This window comes from Piliocolobus tephrosceles, chromosome 13 (assembly GCF_002776525.5).
Source record: "Piliocolobus tephrosceles isolate RC106 chromosome 13, ASM277652v3, whole genome shotgun sequence".
Taxonomy (NCBI): domain Eukaryota; kingdom Metazoa; phylum Chordata; class Mammalia; order Primates; family Cercopithecidae; genus Piliocolobus; species Piliocolobus tephrosceles.
This window is the reverse complement of record NC_045446.1, coordinates 6,034,487-6,052,770: the sequence shown is the minus strand read 5'-3', so window position 1 is coordinate 6,052,770 and position 18,284 is coordinate 6,034,487. Positions and strand designations below refer to the sequence as shown.

Here is an 18,284-nt window from a genome sequence, read left to right as displayed (position 1 = left end):
TTTTTTTCCTGTCACACCTTCTATTTTCTTTCTTTTTGAGATGGAGTCTCGCTCTGTCACCCAGGCCGGAGTGCAGTGACAACGATCTTGGCTCACTGCAAGCTCTGCTTCCCAGGTTCACACCATTGCCCTGCCTCAGCCTCCTGAGTAGCTGGGACTACAGGTGCCCACCACCACACCTGGCTAATTTTTTGTAAGTTTAGTAGAGACGGGGTTTCACCGTGTTAGCCAGGATGGTCTTGATCTCCTGGCCTCGTAATCCTCCCACCTCGGCCTCCCAAAGTGCTAGGATTAGAGGCGTGAACCACCGTGCCAGGCCCCTGCCACACCTTCTTGAGTGGGAAGGAATGTTTTCCTATTCTTGAATTTCAAGAGTTCTTTATATATTTTTGTTAACAGTCCTTTATCAGATGTGTCTTTTGCAAATATTTTTACCTTGTGACTTTTCATTCTCTTGACAGTATTTTTTGCAAAGCAGTTTTTAATTTTAGTGAAGTGTGGCCTATCAATTATTCTTTCATGGATCATGCTTTTGATGTTGTATCTAAAAGTAATCTGGCTGCGCAGTGGTTCATGCCTATAATTCCAGCACTTTGGGAGGCCAAGATGGGTGGATCACCTGAGGTCAGGAGTTCGAGAGCAGCCTGGCCCATAGTGAAACTCTGTCTCTACTAGAAATACAAAAAAATTAGTCTGGTGTAGTGGTGGACACTTGTAATGCCAGCTACTTGGGAGGCTGAGGCAGGAAGAATTGCTTGAACCCAGGAGGCAGAGGTTGCAGTGAGCCGGGATTGCGGCACTGCACTCCAGCCTGAGCGACAAGAGTGAGACTTCGTCTCAAAAAAAGTAAATAAATAAATAAAAGCAATCACCATACCTGAGGTCATCTAGATTTTCTTCTATGTTATCATCTAGAAGTTACCTAATTTTGCATTTTATATTTAGGTTTATGATCCATTTTGATTTAATTTTTGTGAAGTGTAATATCTGTCTAGTTTTTTTTTTTTTTTTTTTTTTTTTTTGAGACGGAGTATGGCGCCCGGCTGGAGTGCAGTGGCTGGATCTCAGCTCACTGCAAGCTCCGCCTCCCAGGTTTTCGCCATTCTCCTGCCTCAGCCTCCGGAGTAGCTGGGACTACAGGCACCTGCCACCTCGCCCAGCTAGTTTTTTGTATTTTTAGTAGAGATGGGGTTTCACTGTGTTAGCCAGGATGGTCTCGATCTCCTGACCTCGTGATCCGCCCGTCTCGGCCTCCCAAAGTGCTGGGATTACAGGCTTGAGCCACCGCGCCCGGCCTAGATTTTTTTTGCATGTGGAAGTCCAGTTGTTTCAGGACCATTTGTTGAAACAACAAATGGTTTGTTGTAAAAGACATTTGTTACATTGTATTGCCTTTGCTCCTTTGTCAAAGATCTGTTGACTATGTGAGTGTATTTCTGTGCTCTCTAGTCTGTTCCATTGATCCATTTGTCCTTTCTTTTGCCAATACCACACTGTTTTAATTAATGTAGCTTTTTTAGTTTTATTTTTTGAGATAGCGTCTTGGCTGGAGTACAATGGCATGATCTCGGCTCACTGCAACCTCTGTCTCCCAGGTTCATGTTATTCTCATGCCTCAGCCTCCTGAGTAACTGGGATTACAGGTGTGTGCCACCACACCTGGCTCATTTTGTATTTTTTTTTTTCTTGAGATGGAGTTTTACTTTTGTTGCCCAGGCTGGAGTGCAATGGCACGATCTTGGCTCTCTGCAACCTCTGCCTCTCAGGTTCAAGCAATTCTCCTGCTTCTACTTCCCTAGTAGCTGGGATTACAGGTGCCTACCACCACGCCCAGCTAATTTTTGTATTTTTAGTAAAGACAGGGTTTCATCCTGTTGGCCAGGCTGGTCTCGAACTCCTGACCTCAGGTAATCTGCCCACCTTGGCCTCCCAAAGTGCTGGAATTATAGGCGTGAGCCACCGCACCTGGCATAATTAATGTAGCTTTATGATGATTCTTGAAGTTGAGTAGTGTCAGTCCTCTGAATTTATTCTTCATTGGCTATTCTAGGTCTTTTGCCTCTCCTTGTAAACTTTCTTATTATTATCATTATTTTTTTTTTGAGATGAAGTCTCATTCTGTTACCCAGGCTGGAATGCAGTGGTGCGATCCCAGCCAACTGCAACCTCTGCCTCCTGGATTCAGATGATTCTCCTGCCTCAGCCTCCCGAGTAGCTCGGATTGTAGATGCATGCCACCACACCCAGCTAATTTTTTATTTTTAGTAGAGACAGGATTTCACCATGTTCGCCAGACTGGCCTTGGAACTCCTGACCTTAAGTGATCTGCCCACCTTGGCCTCCCAAATTGCTGGGGTTACAGGCGTGAGCCACTGTGCCTGGCTTCCCTATACATTTTAGAATCAATTTGTTGGTATTCACAAAATAACTTGCTGAGGTTTTCATTGGGATTACATTAAATCTACAGATCAAGTTGGGAAGAACCGAAGTCTTGATAACATTGAGTCTTCCTACCTATGAACATGGAATATCTCTCCCTTTGTTTAATTCTTCTTTGATATCTTTCATCAGAGTTTTATAGTTTTCCTCAAGTAGAGCTTATACACATTTTGTTAGATTTATATGTAAGTATATCATTTTGGGGAGTGCTCATATAAATGGTAATGTGCTTTTAATTTAAAATTTCACTGGTATATAAGAAACTGGTTGACTTTTATGTATTAACCTTGTATTTTGCAGTCCTGCTATATAATCTCTTATTCCAGCAATGCGTGTGTCATTTCTTTCTGATTTTCTACATAGACAGTCATATCATCTACACAGTTTTCTTTTTCTCTTCCTAATCTGTATACTTTTAATTTCCTTTTCTTATTAGTTAGGACTTTGTATGATGTTGAAAAAAGTGGTGAGAGAGAACATTGTTACCTTGTTCCTGTTCTTCATGGAAAAGCTGTGACTTTCTCATCAAGTATGATGTTAGCTATAGGTTTTTTATAGATGTTCTTTATCAAGTTGAGGAAGTTCCTCTCTATTCTTCATTTTCTGAGAATTTATTATTTACCATGAATGGGTGTTGGATTTTGTCAGATAATTTTTCTCCATCTATTGATAAGATCATGTGATTTTTCTTCTTTAGCCTGTTGATGTGGTAGATGATATTAATTGATTTTATTTTTTATTTTGAGACAGAGTCTCACTCTGTCACCCACGCTGCAGTGCAGTGGTGTGACCTCGGCTCACTGCATCCTCCACTCCCTGGGTTCAAGCAATTCTTGTGCCTCAGCCACCTGAGTAGCTGGGATTACAGGTGTGCACCACCACATTCAGCTAATTTTCATATTTTTAGTAGAGACGGGGTTTTACCATATTGGCCAGGCTGGTCTTGAACTCCTGACCTCAAGTGGTCCACCTGCCTTGGCCCCCGCCAAGTGCTGGGATTACAGGCACGAGCCACCACATCCAACCTACTGTTGATTTTTGAATGTTTAACCTATAGTCCTATGGTGAGGTCTCAGTCTTTTGGTGAGCCTGTGCACCTAGACTGTGAACTTTACCCATTTTTCTTAGTTCTTCTCCCCACTTAGGTGGGACAGAATGGCCAGAGGGGGCTGGAATTGTGTATTTCCCTTCTTCCAGGAAGTTTAGGCTCTGAGAAGATCCCAACAGATTAGGTGCTGGCAACATAATTTCTCCTGAGGGCAGACCTTGTTAAGAACAGAATGTTCTGGTGTGTTTTTTAAAAGAAAAAAAGAAAAAAAAAAAAAAATGATTTCTTTGCCCCCCCCTCTGCTGGAAGCAAGAAGGGGTCCCCCCCCCCTCAGTTTTCACTGTAAGGAACTGGTAGAGCTCCTGGAGGTAAAACTCATCAAACGATGGGGCTCCCCAGTAATTGGGTCTCCTGGAGTTTTAAACTCTCACAGTTGTCCACACTGAGTCTCCAGCAATTTGTTAGTTATAGTTAAGGTTTTCCTACCCTAGCACTGATTTGGTAGAGGATTTTGCTCCAGTAAGCTGTGATTCTCTGTATCTGCCTGTCTGTCTGTCCAATTTGGGAGGCAGCGGTTTCGCTCTTAACCTCCTTTGTTTCTTTTTTTTTCTTTTTTTTTGAGACAGAGTCTCGCTGTCTTCCAGGCTGGAGTCGCATGATTTCGGCTCACTGCAAGCTCCGCCTCCTGGTTCACGCCATTCTCCTGCCTCAGCCTCCAGAGTAGCTGGGACTACAGGCGCCCGCCACCACGCCTAGCTAATTTTTTTTGTATTTTTAGTAGAGACAGGGTTTCACCGTGTTAGCCAGGATGGTCTCAATCTCCTGACGTCGTGATCCGCCTGCCTCGGCCTCCCAAAGTGCTAGGATTACAGGCGTGAGCCACCACGCCCAGTCACCTCATTTCTTTAAGAGTTGTTTTTTCAGTTCATTCAGCTTTTTACATGTTGTTAGGATCAGGTGGCAACTTCTAAGCTTCTTACATGCTGGGCTAGAAACCAGAAGGTTGAGTGGTATTTCTTTTCTTTCTTTCTTTCTTTTTTTTTTTTTTTGAGACAGGATCTTGCTCTGTTGCCCAGGCTTGAGTGCATTTGTGGGATCATAGCTCACTGCAGCCTGAAATTCCTGGGCTCAAGCGATCATCCCACCTCACCGTCCTCATTAGCTGGGACTATAGGCATGTGCCATTGCGCCCAGCTAGGAGTAGAATTTAAATAATAATAATAAAAGCACTTGTTCTGTTATCTATCATATATTGCTTTCAGTGATGCCCATGTTCTCCTGCCTGTTTTCCCCTCCAGTGGAGCCCTGTCAGCCTGTCTAGTATCCTTCTGGGATCTCTCCATTCTCTGTCAGTGGCAGGGAATCTCCTCGTTCTGCTGCGTAGTGGGGCATAGCCCTTATCTTTAGTTTTCCACAGTGAGATCGTAATTTCCTTGTCTTTCATAATGTATTTACACATCTTAATGTGCCTAGTACTCTTTTTGTCCAGTATTGACTGGGAGTCAGCATGAGCTAGAAGGGATACAAGCGCTTTATGAGAAAGTGGTAGGGGATACTTCTGACCATGCCTTGTGGAAGGACTTCCTAGGTGGGAAGGGTAGGCAGAGGCATACTGTGTTCCAAAGACTGTGCTAAGGACAGTGGTGGCTTGAAATTTATATTTTAGAAACACTTTCTAAGGTGGCCTGGGGGATAGCATAGAGGAGAGAGGGGATCAAGAAGCTGGGAGACCAGAGAGGAGGCTACTGTAGTGGGGGTTAGGGGGAGGATGTACATTTGGGCAGGAGCAATAACAATGGAAAGGATGAGAGAATTTGGGAGATAGGGAGAGGACCAGGCCATTGGAAACGAGGAAGGTTTTGAGCCTGGGTGAGTGGGAAAAAGGTACTACTGTTAACTGAAATAGGCAAATCAGGAGGAAGAAATTTTGAATAGAGGAAGGAAAAGATTGTAAGTTGGGAATCCAGCTAGAGAACAAAGTGGTGTTCAAATTTTGGGGAAGGGAAAATAGGTAAAAACTGCAGAAAGAATCATGAAAAAAGTAGAGGAATAGTGGGGTGATTTTGTCCCCCCACCTCACCATTTGGGAATGTTTGAACATTTTTGTTTTTGTTTTTTTTTTTGAGGCAGAGTCTCACTCTGTTGCCCAGGCTGGAGTGCAGTGGCTCGATCTTGGCTCACTGAAACCACTGCTGCTCAGGTTCAAGCAAGTCTTCTGCCTCAGCCTCCCGAGTAGCTGGGACTTCAGGTGCCCGCCACCACACCCAGCTAATTTTTTATATTTTTAGTAGAAACGGGGTTTCACTGTGTTGGCCAGGCTGGCCTTGAACTCCTGATCTCGTGATCCACCCACCTCGGCCTCCCAGAGTGCTGGGATTACAGGCATGATCCACCGTGCCCGGCTGAACATGTTTTTATTGTTACCATGTTGGTGGTAGTACAGCTGGCATCTAGTGAATAGAGGGCAGTGTTGCTGCTAAACATACCTGCAGTGCACAGGGCAGCTTTGCCCCTCAGTGAAGAATGACCTGGCCCCAGATATGAAGTGTCAAGGCTGAGCCATGCTGGAGTAGGATTCTTAAGACTGAGCTTTATCCTTTCATCCTTCTGGCTTCCTCTTAAATATTAACCTTTGCTTTGTAATTGGTGCTGATAAATGAACAGCTCATATGATCTCATGTAATCTTCACAAAACTTCTGTTAAATACTGCTACATCTGCTACATTGTTTTATGGTGTGAAAACAGGCTTGGAGGCCTGCCCAAGGTCACACAGCTATTTTGTACAGAGCCAGCACTCCACCTGGGCTGGACTTTTTTTTTTTTTGGAGACAGGGTTTTTGTGTTGCCCAGGCTGGAGTGCAGTGATGTGATCACGGCTTACTGCAGCCCCAACCTTCCAGGCTCAAGCAGTCATCCCACCTCAACCTCCCAAGTACCTGGGACCACAGGCTCATGCCACCATGCCTGACCAATTTAAAAAAATGTTTTTTGGTAGAGATCGAGTCTTGTTATGTTGCCTAGTCTGGTCTCCAGCTCCTGGACTCAAGCAGTCCTTTCACCTTGACCTCCCGAAGTGTTGAGATTGATTATAGGTGTTAGTCACTGTGCCTGGCCTGGCCTGTTCTTTTAATGGTACCTCCTGGCTTTTCTTGTGTTCAGAGAGCTGGGGGTTAAGACTGTCCTGATTACTCCATAGAGATACTGATGTTTTACTTCAGTACTTTTTTTTTTTTTAACCTGAGCCATAGCTGCAATTTGAATTTTAGATGGTTAGAAGAAATTTTTCCAAAATCTGCTTTTTTTTCTTATTTTCCTTGTGCTCTAAATTCAGTAACTGTTTTGATATTATGCTGTATTCTCTTTTCCATGTAGCCAGCCCTATGGCTTAAAGATCATTTTTCTGCTGAGACACTGGTTATGTCGTGATTTTTTTTTTTTTCTTTCTAGTCATTTTGGCTTTTAGATGATAGTCATGAGACTGCCTGTTCTATTTTCTCCTAGGTCCGGGCCCTCAACCCTGGGGACTAAGCCCTGTATCTGCTGAACTGGGTGCCCTGTGACTTGTAGACAGTTTGCAGAGCTTTCAGTGGCTTTTTTGCTTTTCAGCAAAATACAGTTGGTTAGGTAACTTCTTACCTTAATTTATCAGGTGGAAATCTTTGTGTTATAGGTTGGGGCAGACAATTCCTCAGGTTTGTCATCTGCCTGAGCGTTCATTCAGCTGATGCACATGCATGAATACCAAAATATCCCCGTTGCTAAAAATGACAGGGGAAAAAACCCAAATAATTAAAGATAGATAGATGTTTGACATTAAAGATGGCATGTTTCTTTATTTTCTTTTTTTTGTTTGTTTTTGTTTTTTTGAATGGAGTCTCACTTTGTTGCCCAGGCTGGAATGCCGTGCCCTGATTTCAGCTCACTACAACCTCCTCCTTCTCTGCGTTCAAGCGATTTTCTTGCCGCAGCCTCCTGAGTAGCTGGGACTACAGGTGCCTGCCACCATACCCAGCTAATTTTTGTATTTTTAGTAGAGTTGGGTTTCACCATGTTGGCCAGTCTGGTCTTCAACTCCTGACCTCGTGATCTACCTACCTCAGCCTCCCAAAATGCTGGGATTACAGGCGTGAGCCACCGTGCCTGGCCTAGGGATGACATATTTCAAGACCTTGGGCAGCCTACTAAGCTGTTGTATCACTGTAGTGTGTAGCATGGATTTTTCTTTTCTTTTCTTTTTTTTTTTTTGAGACGGAGTCTGGCTCTGTCGCCCAGGCTGGAGTGCAGTGGCCAGATCTCAGCTCACTGCAAGCTCCGCCTCCCGGGTTTACGCCATTCTCCTGCCTCAGCCTCCGGAGTAGCTGGGACTACAGGTGCCCGCCACCTCGCCCGGCTAGTTTTTTGTATTTTTTAGTGGAGACAGGGTTTCACCATGTTAGCCAGGATGGTCTCGATCTCCTGACCTTGTGATCCGCCCGTCTCGGCCTCCCAAAGTGCTGGGATTACAGGTTTGAGCCACCGCGCCCGGCCTAGCATGGATTTTTCTTGTTTTACAGTGCTATAGAATGTAACAGGCATTAAATAATCTCTTTCTTTTTTTTCTTTGAGATGGAGTTTCGCTCTGTTACCCAGGCTGGAGTGCAATGGCACGATCTCAACTCACTGCAACCTCTGCCTCCCGGGTTCAAGGGATTCTCTTGCCTTGGCCTCCTGAGTAGCTGTGATTACAGGCATGTGCCACCACGCCTGGCTAATTTTGTATTTTAATAGAGACAGGGTTTCACCTTGTTGGTCAGGCTGGTCTTGAACTCCTGACCTCAGATGATCTGCCCGCCTCGGCCTCCCGAAGTACTAGGATTCCAGGCATGAGCCACCATGCCTGGCCAGAAGTTTATAATTTTATAACCTGTGTATTTCATGTAAGTGCTGAAGCATTGGAGCATTATTCATAATGTTTATAATTGACATGTAATAATTGTACATATGGGCCGGGTGGAGTGGCTCATGCCTGTAATCCCAGCACTTTGGGAGGCCGAGGCAGTTGGATCACTCGAAGTCAGGAGTTCGAGACCAGATGACTAACATGGTGCAACCCTGTCTATACTAAAAATACAAAAATTAGCTGGGCGTGGTAGCGGGAGCCTGTAATCCCAGCTGCTCAGGAGGCTAAGGCATGAGAACCGCTTAAACCTGGGAGGCAGAGGTTGCAGTGAGCCGAGATTGCACCACGGCACTCCAGCCTGGATGATAGAGCAAAACTCAGTCTCAAAATAATAATAATAATAATAATAATAATAATAATAATAATAATAATAATTGTCCTATTTATTGGGTATAAGGTGAATTTATTCCTTCCGTCTGACTATAACATTGTACCAGTTGACCAACCTCTCCCTGTCTCCCCTGCCTTCGCCTTGCCTCTGGTAAGCACTATTCTCAACTTCTATGAGAGCAACTTTTTTAGATTCTACACAAGTGAGATCACATTGTTACGGTCTTTCTGTGCCTGACTTATTTTGCTTAACATAAGTACTGTCCTCTGGATTCATTCATATTGTCACAAAAGACAGAATTTCATGCTTTTATAAGGCTTAATAGTATTCTACTGTTTATATATACCACATTTTCTTTTTTCATCTGTTGATGGACACTTCTATTGATTATATAACCAATTGATGGCTTTTGTAACTAGTGCTGCAATATACATGAAAGTGTAGATGTCTGATGTACTAATTTCATTTCCTTTGGATGTATTCCCAGTAATGGGATTGCTGGATTTTTTTTTTTTTTTTTTTTTTTTTTTTGAGACTGAGCCTTGCTCTGTCTCCCAGGCTGGAGTGCAGTGGTGTGATCTTGGCTCACTGTGACTCTGCCTCCCAGGTTCAAGTGATTCTCGTGCTTCAGCCTCACAAATAGCTGGGATTACGGACGTGCACCACCATGCCTGGCTAATTTTTTTGTATTTTTAATAGAGACGGGGTTTTACTGTGTTGGCCAGGCTGGTCTTGAATTCCCGACCTCAGGTGATCTGCCTGCCTCAGCTTCCCAAGGTGCAGGGATTACACGCATAAGCCACTGCACCCAGCCTGGATTTTTTTTTTTTTTTAAACTTGCTTTGATGAGCAGGAGCTGGATCTTAATGGTAATTCTATTTTCAATTTTCTAAGGACCCAGCATACTGTTTTTCGTATCTGTACTAACTCACATTGCCATCAACAGTGTGTAAGGGTTCCCTTTTCTCCACATCCTTGTCAGCGTTTGTTATCTTTTATCATTGATAATAGCCAGTCTAATAGTGACTAGTGATGTTGAACATTTTTTCATATATCTGTTGGCCATTTATTTTATTTTTATTTATTTATTGAGACAGTGTCTTGCTCTGTCACCCAGGCTGGAGTGCAGTAGCACAGTCACAGCTCATTTGCAACCTCAACCTCCCAGGCTCAAGTGATCCTCCCATCTCAGCCTCCTGAGTAGTTGGGAGTACAGGCACGTGCTACCTACCACACGTGGCTTTCTGGCTATTTATATATCATCTTTTGATAAATGTCTGTTGGGTCTTTTGACTTGTTTTGTTACTGAGGGATGGAATCTTGCTCTGTCATCCAGGCTGGAGTACAGTGGTGCATTCATAGCTTACTTCAGCCTCAAACTCTTAGGCTCAAGCAATCCTCCTATGTTGGCCTCCCAAGCTGGGAATATAGGCACACGCCACCATTTAGGACTAATTTTTTTTTTTTTTTTAAACAGGGTCTTGCTCTGTCACCCAGGCTAAAGTACAGTGCAGCCTTGACTTTCTGGGCTCCAGTGATCCTCTTGCCTCAGCCTCTTGAGTAGCTGGTGTCCATTTTTTAACTGGTTTTCTTTCCTTTCTTTGCTGTGAGTTCCTTGTATGTTTTCTATATTAACCCCTTAACTGATGTATAGTTTGCAAATAGATTCTTCCATTCTGTAGGTTGTTTCTTCTCTCTTGTTTCCTTTGCTGTGCAGACACTTTTTAGTCTGATATAATCCTATTTGTTTATTTTTGTTTGTGTTGCCTGTGCTTTTGAGGTCTTTTTAAAAAAATTCCTGGCTCAGACCAAGGTCATGAAGCTTTTTCCCTGTGTTTTCTTATGGTAGTTTCGTAGTTTCAGGTCTTTATGTTTTCGATCCATTTTGAGTTTATTTTTGTATATGGTGTGAAATGAGGGTCCAGTTTCATTCTTCTGCATGCAATATCCAGTTTTCCCAACACTGTTTATTGAAGAGATTGTCCTTTTCCCAATTGTGTTCTTGATGCTTGTTGAAAATCGGGTGGCTGTAAACGTGGATTAACTTGTGGGCTTTTATTCTATTATACTGGTCTATGACTTTTTACACCAATATCATGCTGTTTTGGTTACTATGACTTTGTAGTATATGTTGAAGTTAGGTAGTGTGATTCCTCTAGCTTTGTTCTTTTTGCTCCAGATTGCTTTGGCTACTGGGGTCTTTTGTGATTTCATATAAATTTTAGGATTTTGTTTTTCCTGTTTTTATGAAGAACGTCATAGAGATTGCATTGATGCATTGAATGTATAGGTTGCTTTGGGTAGTATGGTTTTTTTTTTTTTTTTTGAGACAGTCTTGCTCTGTCGCCCAGGCTGGAGTACAGTGGCGTGATCTTGGCTCACTGCCACCTCCGCCTCCTGAGTCCAAGCGATTCTCCTGCTTCAGCCTCCCGAGTAGCTGGGATTACAGGTGCCCACCACCATGCCCAGCTAATTTTTGTATTTTTAGTAGAGACAGGGTTTCATCATGTTGGCCAGGCTGGTCTTGAACTCCTGACCTCAGGTGATCTGCCCACCTCGGCTTCCCAAAATGTTGGGATTATAGGCGTGAGCCACGGTGCTTGGCCAGTATGGACATTTTAACAATATTAATTCTTCTAATACATGAACATGGGCTATTGTTCCATTTATTTGTGTCTTAGTTTCTCTGATGAATATTTTAAAGTTTTCATTGCAGAAATCTTTCACCTCCTTGGTTAAATTTCTTACTTTTTCTTTCTTTATTTCCTTTTTTTTTTTTTTTGGTAGTTATTGTAAACACGATTGTTTTCTTGATTTCCCTTCCAGATAATATGCTATTAGCTGGCATGCAGTGGCATGATCACACCTCACTCACTTCAGCCTTGACCTTCTGGGCTCAAGTGATCTTCCCACCTGAGGCTCCCATATAGAAATAATACTGCTACTGATTTTTGTATGTTGATTTTGTATCCTGCAATCTTACTGAACTTATTAGTTCTTCTAATAGTTTTTTGGTGGGGACTTTAGGGTTTTCTGTATGTTAGATCATGTTGTCTGCAAACAGGGATAATTTAACTTCATTTCCAATTTGGATGCCTTTTATTTCTTTCTTTTGCCTAGTTCTTCTGGCTGTCAAGAGAAGCTGAAATGATTCATTTCAGTATTGATTAACAATTTATGCAAAAAAACCTCTTTGGACTGGCGCAGTGGCTCACGCCTGTAATCCCAGCACTTTGGGAGGCCAAGGTGGGCGGATCACAAGGTCAGGAGATCGAGACTATTCTGGCTAATACGGTGAAACCCCATCTCTACTAAAAATACAAAAAAAATTAGCCCGGTGTGGTGGTGGGCGCCTGTAGTCCCAGCTACTTGGGAGGCTGAGGCAGGAGAATGGTGTGAACCTGGGAGGTGGAGCTTGCAGTGAGCCGAGATCGTGCCACTGTACTCCAGCCTGAGTGACAGAGCAAGACTCTGTCTCAAAAAAAAAAAAAGAAAAAAAAGAAAAAGAACCGCTTTATACTGCTTGTTATTCCCTTAGTATTCTGTTTTAAGGAATCATGAGTTGGCAGTTAGTGATGCCTGCACCACTGGGTCTGGAGGGCAGAGGTGAGAATTCTGTCAGCAGGTACTTCCTGCTCTTTTCCGTTTCCTTCCTGTCATTGTGTTGAGTGTGGAATAAGTGTGTTATTGTCACTGTATTTGAGATTTTGCTTGAGTATCTTGTACCTCTCATGTATATGTGTGCGTGTGTGTGTGTGTGCGCGTGCGCGCATATATTTAAATTTATTTATTTATTTATTTATTGGAGACAGAGTTTGACTCTCGTCCCCCAGACTGGAGTGCAGTGGTGTGATCTCAGCTCGCTGTAATCTCCGCCTCACAGGTTCAAGCAGTTCTCCTGCCTCAGCCTCCTGAGTAGCTGGGATTACAGGCACGTGCCACCATGACCGGCTAATTTTTGTATTTTTAGTAGAGACAGGGTTTCACCATGTTGGCCAGGCTGCTCTTGAACCCCTGACCTCAAGTGATCTGCCTGCCTGGGCCTCCCAAAGTGCTGGGATTACAGGCATGAGCCACCACATCCAGCCCATGCCTCTCATATTTAATTATGACTTATAAAGCTGTTATGCCAGGTGATAAAATTTGTAGTTTCAAAACTTCTTATAAATCGTTGAGAGCTCCTGGGGTTTTACTTGGGAGGATATTTTTGACAAATTATATGATAAATTTTTTCTACCATTTCTGGCATTTCTTCCCACCAGATTTTGTTGTTCCTGATCATATTATTATTTGACTCAATGGTATCTGGCTTTTTTTCTAGGTGAGTTTCTCACAGTTAGGGTTATTGGTGTCAGTCACCTTGCTTCATTTATTTTGACTGTCACTAAAAAATAATTGACAGTTTCTTCACTGAAACCTATTGAACAATAGAGGTTACAGGTAATACAAAACAGCTGAAGTGTTTCTAGGTCGTGAGCTTATTTCTGGCCAAGCTAGTCTGCCTTCCTTCTTTAGCGGTACGGGGATAAACTTTGAATCAGGTTACACAATTTAGAACAGTACTTCATCTGTTTGCTTTTGCATTTGACTGAGATTTCCAGAGTATGTGACTAGAAGAAAAACTAGGGCTTTTAACTCTGTTTTAATGCCTGTTCTGTTGCTTGGTAGCCAGAAACCCATGTTGGCTGTGACCAGACACGGCAGGGGGATTCTGATAAGCCACACAATTGAGGCACCACCCCAAGTTTAGCAGAAAGGTTAAGGCTGCTTTTGGTTCCTTTGATCTACACATTGTTGGCCTGCTTCACAGCTTACTTTGGGAAAAACAAGAACTTTGGTTTCCCTTTTATTTTTGTTCTTTTTAACTAAGGTAGACAACCTTCTGGGAAAATAGATCCTGACTCTTGCTGTCTTGTTCCTAGAGACTCATGATGGTTTTTCATTTTAAGTAACCTTTGAAAAAACTTCTTAAATATGTCTTACTTAAATCTGGGAAAAATTGTTTGTGTTAGAAGCACATTCAGATTTTTTAATTGGTAAGAAAAAAATGAGATGTAGTTCACATACCATACAGTTCACCCATTTAAATTGTACAGTCCAATGGCTTTTAGTGTAGTCACAGATACTTGTAGCTGTTACCACAGTCAGTTTTAGAACATTTTCATCTTTCAAAAAGAAACCTTTAGTTATCATCCCCTACCCTTAAGTACCCCCTCCTACCCTAGCTCCTGGCAGCCACTAATGGACTTTATAGATTTCCGTCTTCTGGACAGTTCATATGTATGGAATCATATAACATATGGTCTTTTGTGACCGTCTTCTTTCACTCAGCATAATGTTCTTAAGTTTTGTGTTGTATAGTATATATCAGTACTTCATCCTTTTTTATTAAAACTGTAGTAAAATAAGGCCAGGCATGGTGTGCCTGTAATCCCAGCACTTGAGGAGGCCAAGATGGGTGGATCACTTGAGGTCAGGAGTTCCAGAGCAGCCTGGCCAACATGGCAAAACTCCGTTTCTACCAAAAATATAAAAACTAGCTGAGCATGGTGGCATGAGCCTGTAGTCCCAGCTACTTGGGAGGCTGAGGCAGGAGAATCGCTTGAACCTCAGTGGTGGAGGTTGCAGTGAGCCGAGATTGTGCCACTGCACTCTATCCTGGATGACAGAACAAGACCCTCTCTGAAATAAATAAATAAATACAGAAATAAATACATAAATAAATAAATAAATAAATAAATAAATAAATAAATAAATACATAAATAAAATAAGTAAGATTATGGTAAAATAAGCAACAGTAAAGATACCATTTTAACAAATTTAAAATTTATAGTTCAGTGGTATTAAGTACATTCACATTGTTGTGTTACCATCACCAGAATGTTGTCATCTTCCCAAACTGAAACTCTGTACCCATTAAACTTAACCAACTCCCCATTTCCACCTAGTTACCCTTATTTTTAAAAATGCATGAGCTCAATCAGAATCTGTTTTCAGTTTGAAGCCACTAAGTTTGTAGTAATTTGTTATAGTAGTGATAGGACATGGAGACTTTTGTGTCATAGAGGTTTATAGAGAGTAGTCCTGATGGAAGGTGATTTTGCAGCTCATGCAGCTCCTATGACATTTTTCTTTTTTCCTCTCTCCTCTCCCCTCCCCTCTCGTCTCCGCTCCTTTTTTTTTTTTTTTTTTTTTTTTTTTTTGAGACGGAGTCTCGCTTCGTCTCTCAGGCTGGAGTGCAGTGGCACGATCTGCGCTCATCGCAAGCTCCGTTGCCTCCTGGGTTCATGCCATTCTCCTGCCTCAGCCTCCCAAGTAGCTGGGACTACAGGCGCCCGCCACCATGCCCGACTAATTTTTTTGTATTTTTAGTAGAGACGGGGTTTCACAGTGTTCGCCAGGATGGTCTCGATCTCCTGACCTCCGCCCGCCTCGGCCTCCCAAAGTGCTGGGATTACAGGCGTGAGCCACCGTGCCTAGCCTCCTCTCCTTTTTTTTGAGATGGGAGTCTCCCTCTGTCGCCTAGGCTGGAGTACAGTGGTGCAATAATGGCTAACTACAACCTCTGCCTCCTGGGTTCAAGTGATTCTTCTGCTTCAGCCTCCCAAGTAGCTGGTATTACAAGGTGTGTGCCACCACCCCATCTGATTTGTATTTTTAGTAGAGACAGGGTTTCACCATGTTGGCCAGGTGACCCCAGGTGATCCACCTACCTTGGCCTCCCAAAGTGCTGGGATTACAGGCGTGAGCCATGGCGCCAGGACTCCCATGACATCTTTAATGTGGCACGTGGTGCTCTCCAGCTTTGCCTCCTATCTCTTTGACAACTCTTCATGGTTAGTTATAAGCAAGGACTCTGGAACCATAAACCTGGATTTGATTCCTTGCTTAGCTACCTACTTGGTGTGTGATTAGAGTATGGAGGTCTCCTGTTTCATCTGAAGGCCCTGGTAACCAGTTAATGTTGGAAGTTTTTTGAACAAGCCCCTAGTCAAAGTCAGTTGACAGATCTTTAGTAACACTAGCATAGGAGATCTTGGAACTATTAATACATATCAAATGGAAAGCCCTAGAGAAGAAGGTTTAAATATTGCCTCAAGATTTTAACCGGCTAATTATAGAAATATAATGGAGATTTTTGGATTCTAGAAGAATATGAGTTTGCAGGGATGCATCCAGGATGCCTTTCCCCTTCCCAGGACTGAGGGCATTTCTTCCTTTTTTTTTTTTTTTTTCTTTTTTTTGAGACGGAGTCTGGCTCTGTCGCCCAGGCTGGAGTGCAGTGGCTGGATCTCAGCTCACTGCAAGCTCTGCCTCTTGGGTTTATGCCATTCTCCTGCCTCAGCCTCCCTAGTAGCTGGGACTACAGGCGCCCGCCACCTCGCCCGGCTAGTTTTTTGTATTTTTTAGTAGAGACTGCGTTTCACCGTGTTAGCCAGGATGGTCTCGATCTCCTGACCTCGTGATCTGCCCGCCTCGGCCTCCCAAAGTGCTGGGATTACAGGCTTGAGCCACCGCGCCCAGCCCCTTCTTTCTTCTCTAAAGGGAAACAGCATGTGGAGGTGCACACAGGCAAGTCTCGCTCTGTCGGCCAGGCTGGAGTGCAGTGGCGCGCGATCTCGGCTTACTGAAAGCTCTGCCTCTCCGGTTCATGCCATTCTCCTGCCTCAGCCTTCCAAGTAGCTGGGACTACAGGTGCCCGCCACCATGCCTGGCTAATTTTTTTGTATTTTTAGTAGAGATGGGGTTTCACCGTGTTAGCCAGGATGGTCTAGATTTCTTGACCTCGTGATCCACCCGCCTTGGCCTCCTCTTTAAAGTGCTGGGATTACAGGAGTAAGCCACCGCGCCCAGCCCACACAGGCGATTTCAAAAACGCTTCCCCACCTCTACTCTAGAAATTAAACAGATAGAGAATTTGTCTGTTTTTAATGTGACTCATGGAGTTAAATTGAGAGAATAAATCGAGATAAGATGAGAACAGTTCTTGTGTAACCCTGACTTTTCATCCATATTTATCCAAGAAGAGTGATTTAGCTCACCTGCAATACAGATACTTACTATCCTCTTATTTCTGACAGAGGCGGCCTTAGCAACATGCTGTTCCAGTGCTCCCTACCTGATACCACAGCCACCCTTGGCGATGAGCCTCGGAAAGTGCTCCTGCGGCTTTATGGAGCGATTTTGCAGATGGTGAGTTGATAGGCTACTTTGGGAGGGGGGGATCCTGTTAACATTTTAAATCTTTCCTGAGATACCTTGGAAAGAGATTTTATATACTTTAATGGTGTTACTAAAGATATTTAAGTATATTGCTTTTACTGTAATTGGGCTGCACAACTTGGTTTGCATTCTGAGTTAATTCCTGTTCTTTTTTGGTTATTATTTATTAGTAAACTAGTACAGGTATTCCCAGTTTCACATCCAGAGAAGGTACAACGTTGGTTAAATCTTTAATAGTGCTTGATGATTCTTGGTTCTACATATTGATTAAAATTTTCAGCTCAGATTTAGATTGTAAAGTTCTAATGTGGAGAAGGTTTTGTTTTTATAACATAATCCAAAAGATTTTAGAGGATAGTCCCAGTTAACAAAGTATGATCTCAGTGAAGCTGAATTTAATAACTATTTCTCTGAGATTTCTTTAAAACTTTGAATTGTTTGTTACAGTCATGATCTTTCTAAAGTTTTATATTACTTAAATAATCTAATTCTTAATTAAAGTATCTATTGAATTATTCAGTTACAGGGTATCCCAACTTGTCTGGGTTTATTATTAATATTATTAATGTCATGAATTTACTATTTCTTTGACCGCAACAGAAATGTTAGGTTGATGTATTTTTTTTTTTTGAAACAGAGTTTCACCCTTGTTGCCCAGGCTGGAGTGCAATGGCGCGATCTCAGCTCACTGCAACTTCTGCCTCCCGGGTTCAACCGATTCTCCTGCCTAAGCTTCCCAAGTAGCTGGCGTTATGTATGCCACCATGCCTGGCTAGTTTTGTATTTTTTTAGTAGAGACGGGGTTTAACCATGTTGGTCAGGCTGATCTCGAACTCCTGACCTCAAGTGATCCACTTGCCGTGGCCTCCTAAAGTGCTGGGATTACAGGCATGAGCCACTGCGCCCGGCCAGGTTGATGTATTTCTGTGGTAGGATTTTTATTTTTTTATTTTTTTCTGAGATGGAGTCTGGCTGTGTTGCTCAGACTGGAATGCAGTGGTGCGATCTCGGCTCACTGCAACCTCTGTCTCCTGGGTCCAAGCATTTCTCCTGCCTCAGTTTTCTGAGTAGCTGGGATTATAGGCACACCACCATGCCCGGCTATTTTTGTATTTTTAGTAGAGATAGGGTTTCACCATAGTGGTGGCCAGGCTGGTCTCAAACTCCTGACCTCAGGTAATCTGTCCACCTCAGCCTCTCAAAAGTGCTGGGATTACAGGCGTGAGCCACCAACGCCTGGCCTGTGGTAGGATTTTGATATCTGTGTTTTTTTTTTGTTTTGTTTTATTTTTGAGACGGAGT

General features: G+C 43.1%; 1 protein-coding gene across 1 annotated transcript in view; it reads left to right on the top strand.

Annotated features, from left to right (window-relative positions):
- The window catches only part of CHKA (choline kinase alpha), a 65,306-nt gene that overhangs the window by 12,260 nt on the left and 34,762 nt on the right, over positions 1-18,284 (top strand). Inside the window, exon 2 of the mRNA XM_031936704.1 lies at positions 16,841-16,952. Coding sequence (XP_031792564.1) covers positions 16,841-16,952 — 112 coding nt within the window. The remainder of the gene's footprint in view (positions 1-16,840; positions 16,953-18,284) is intronic.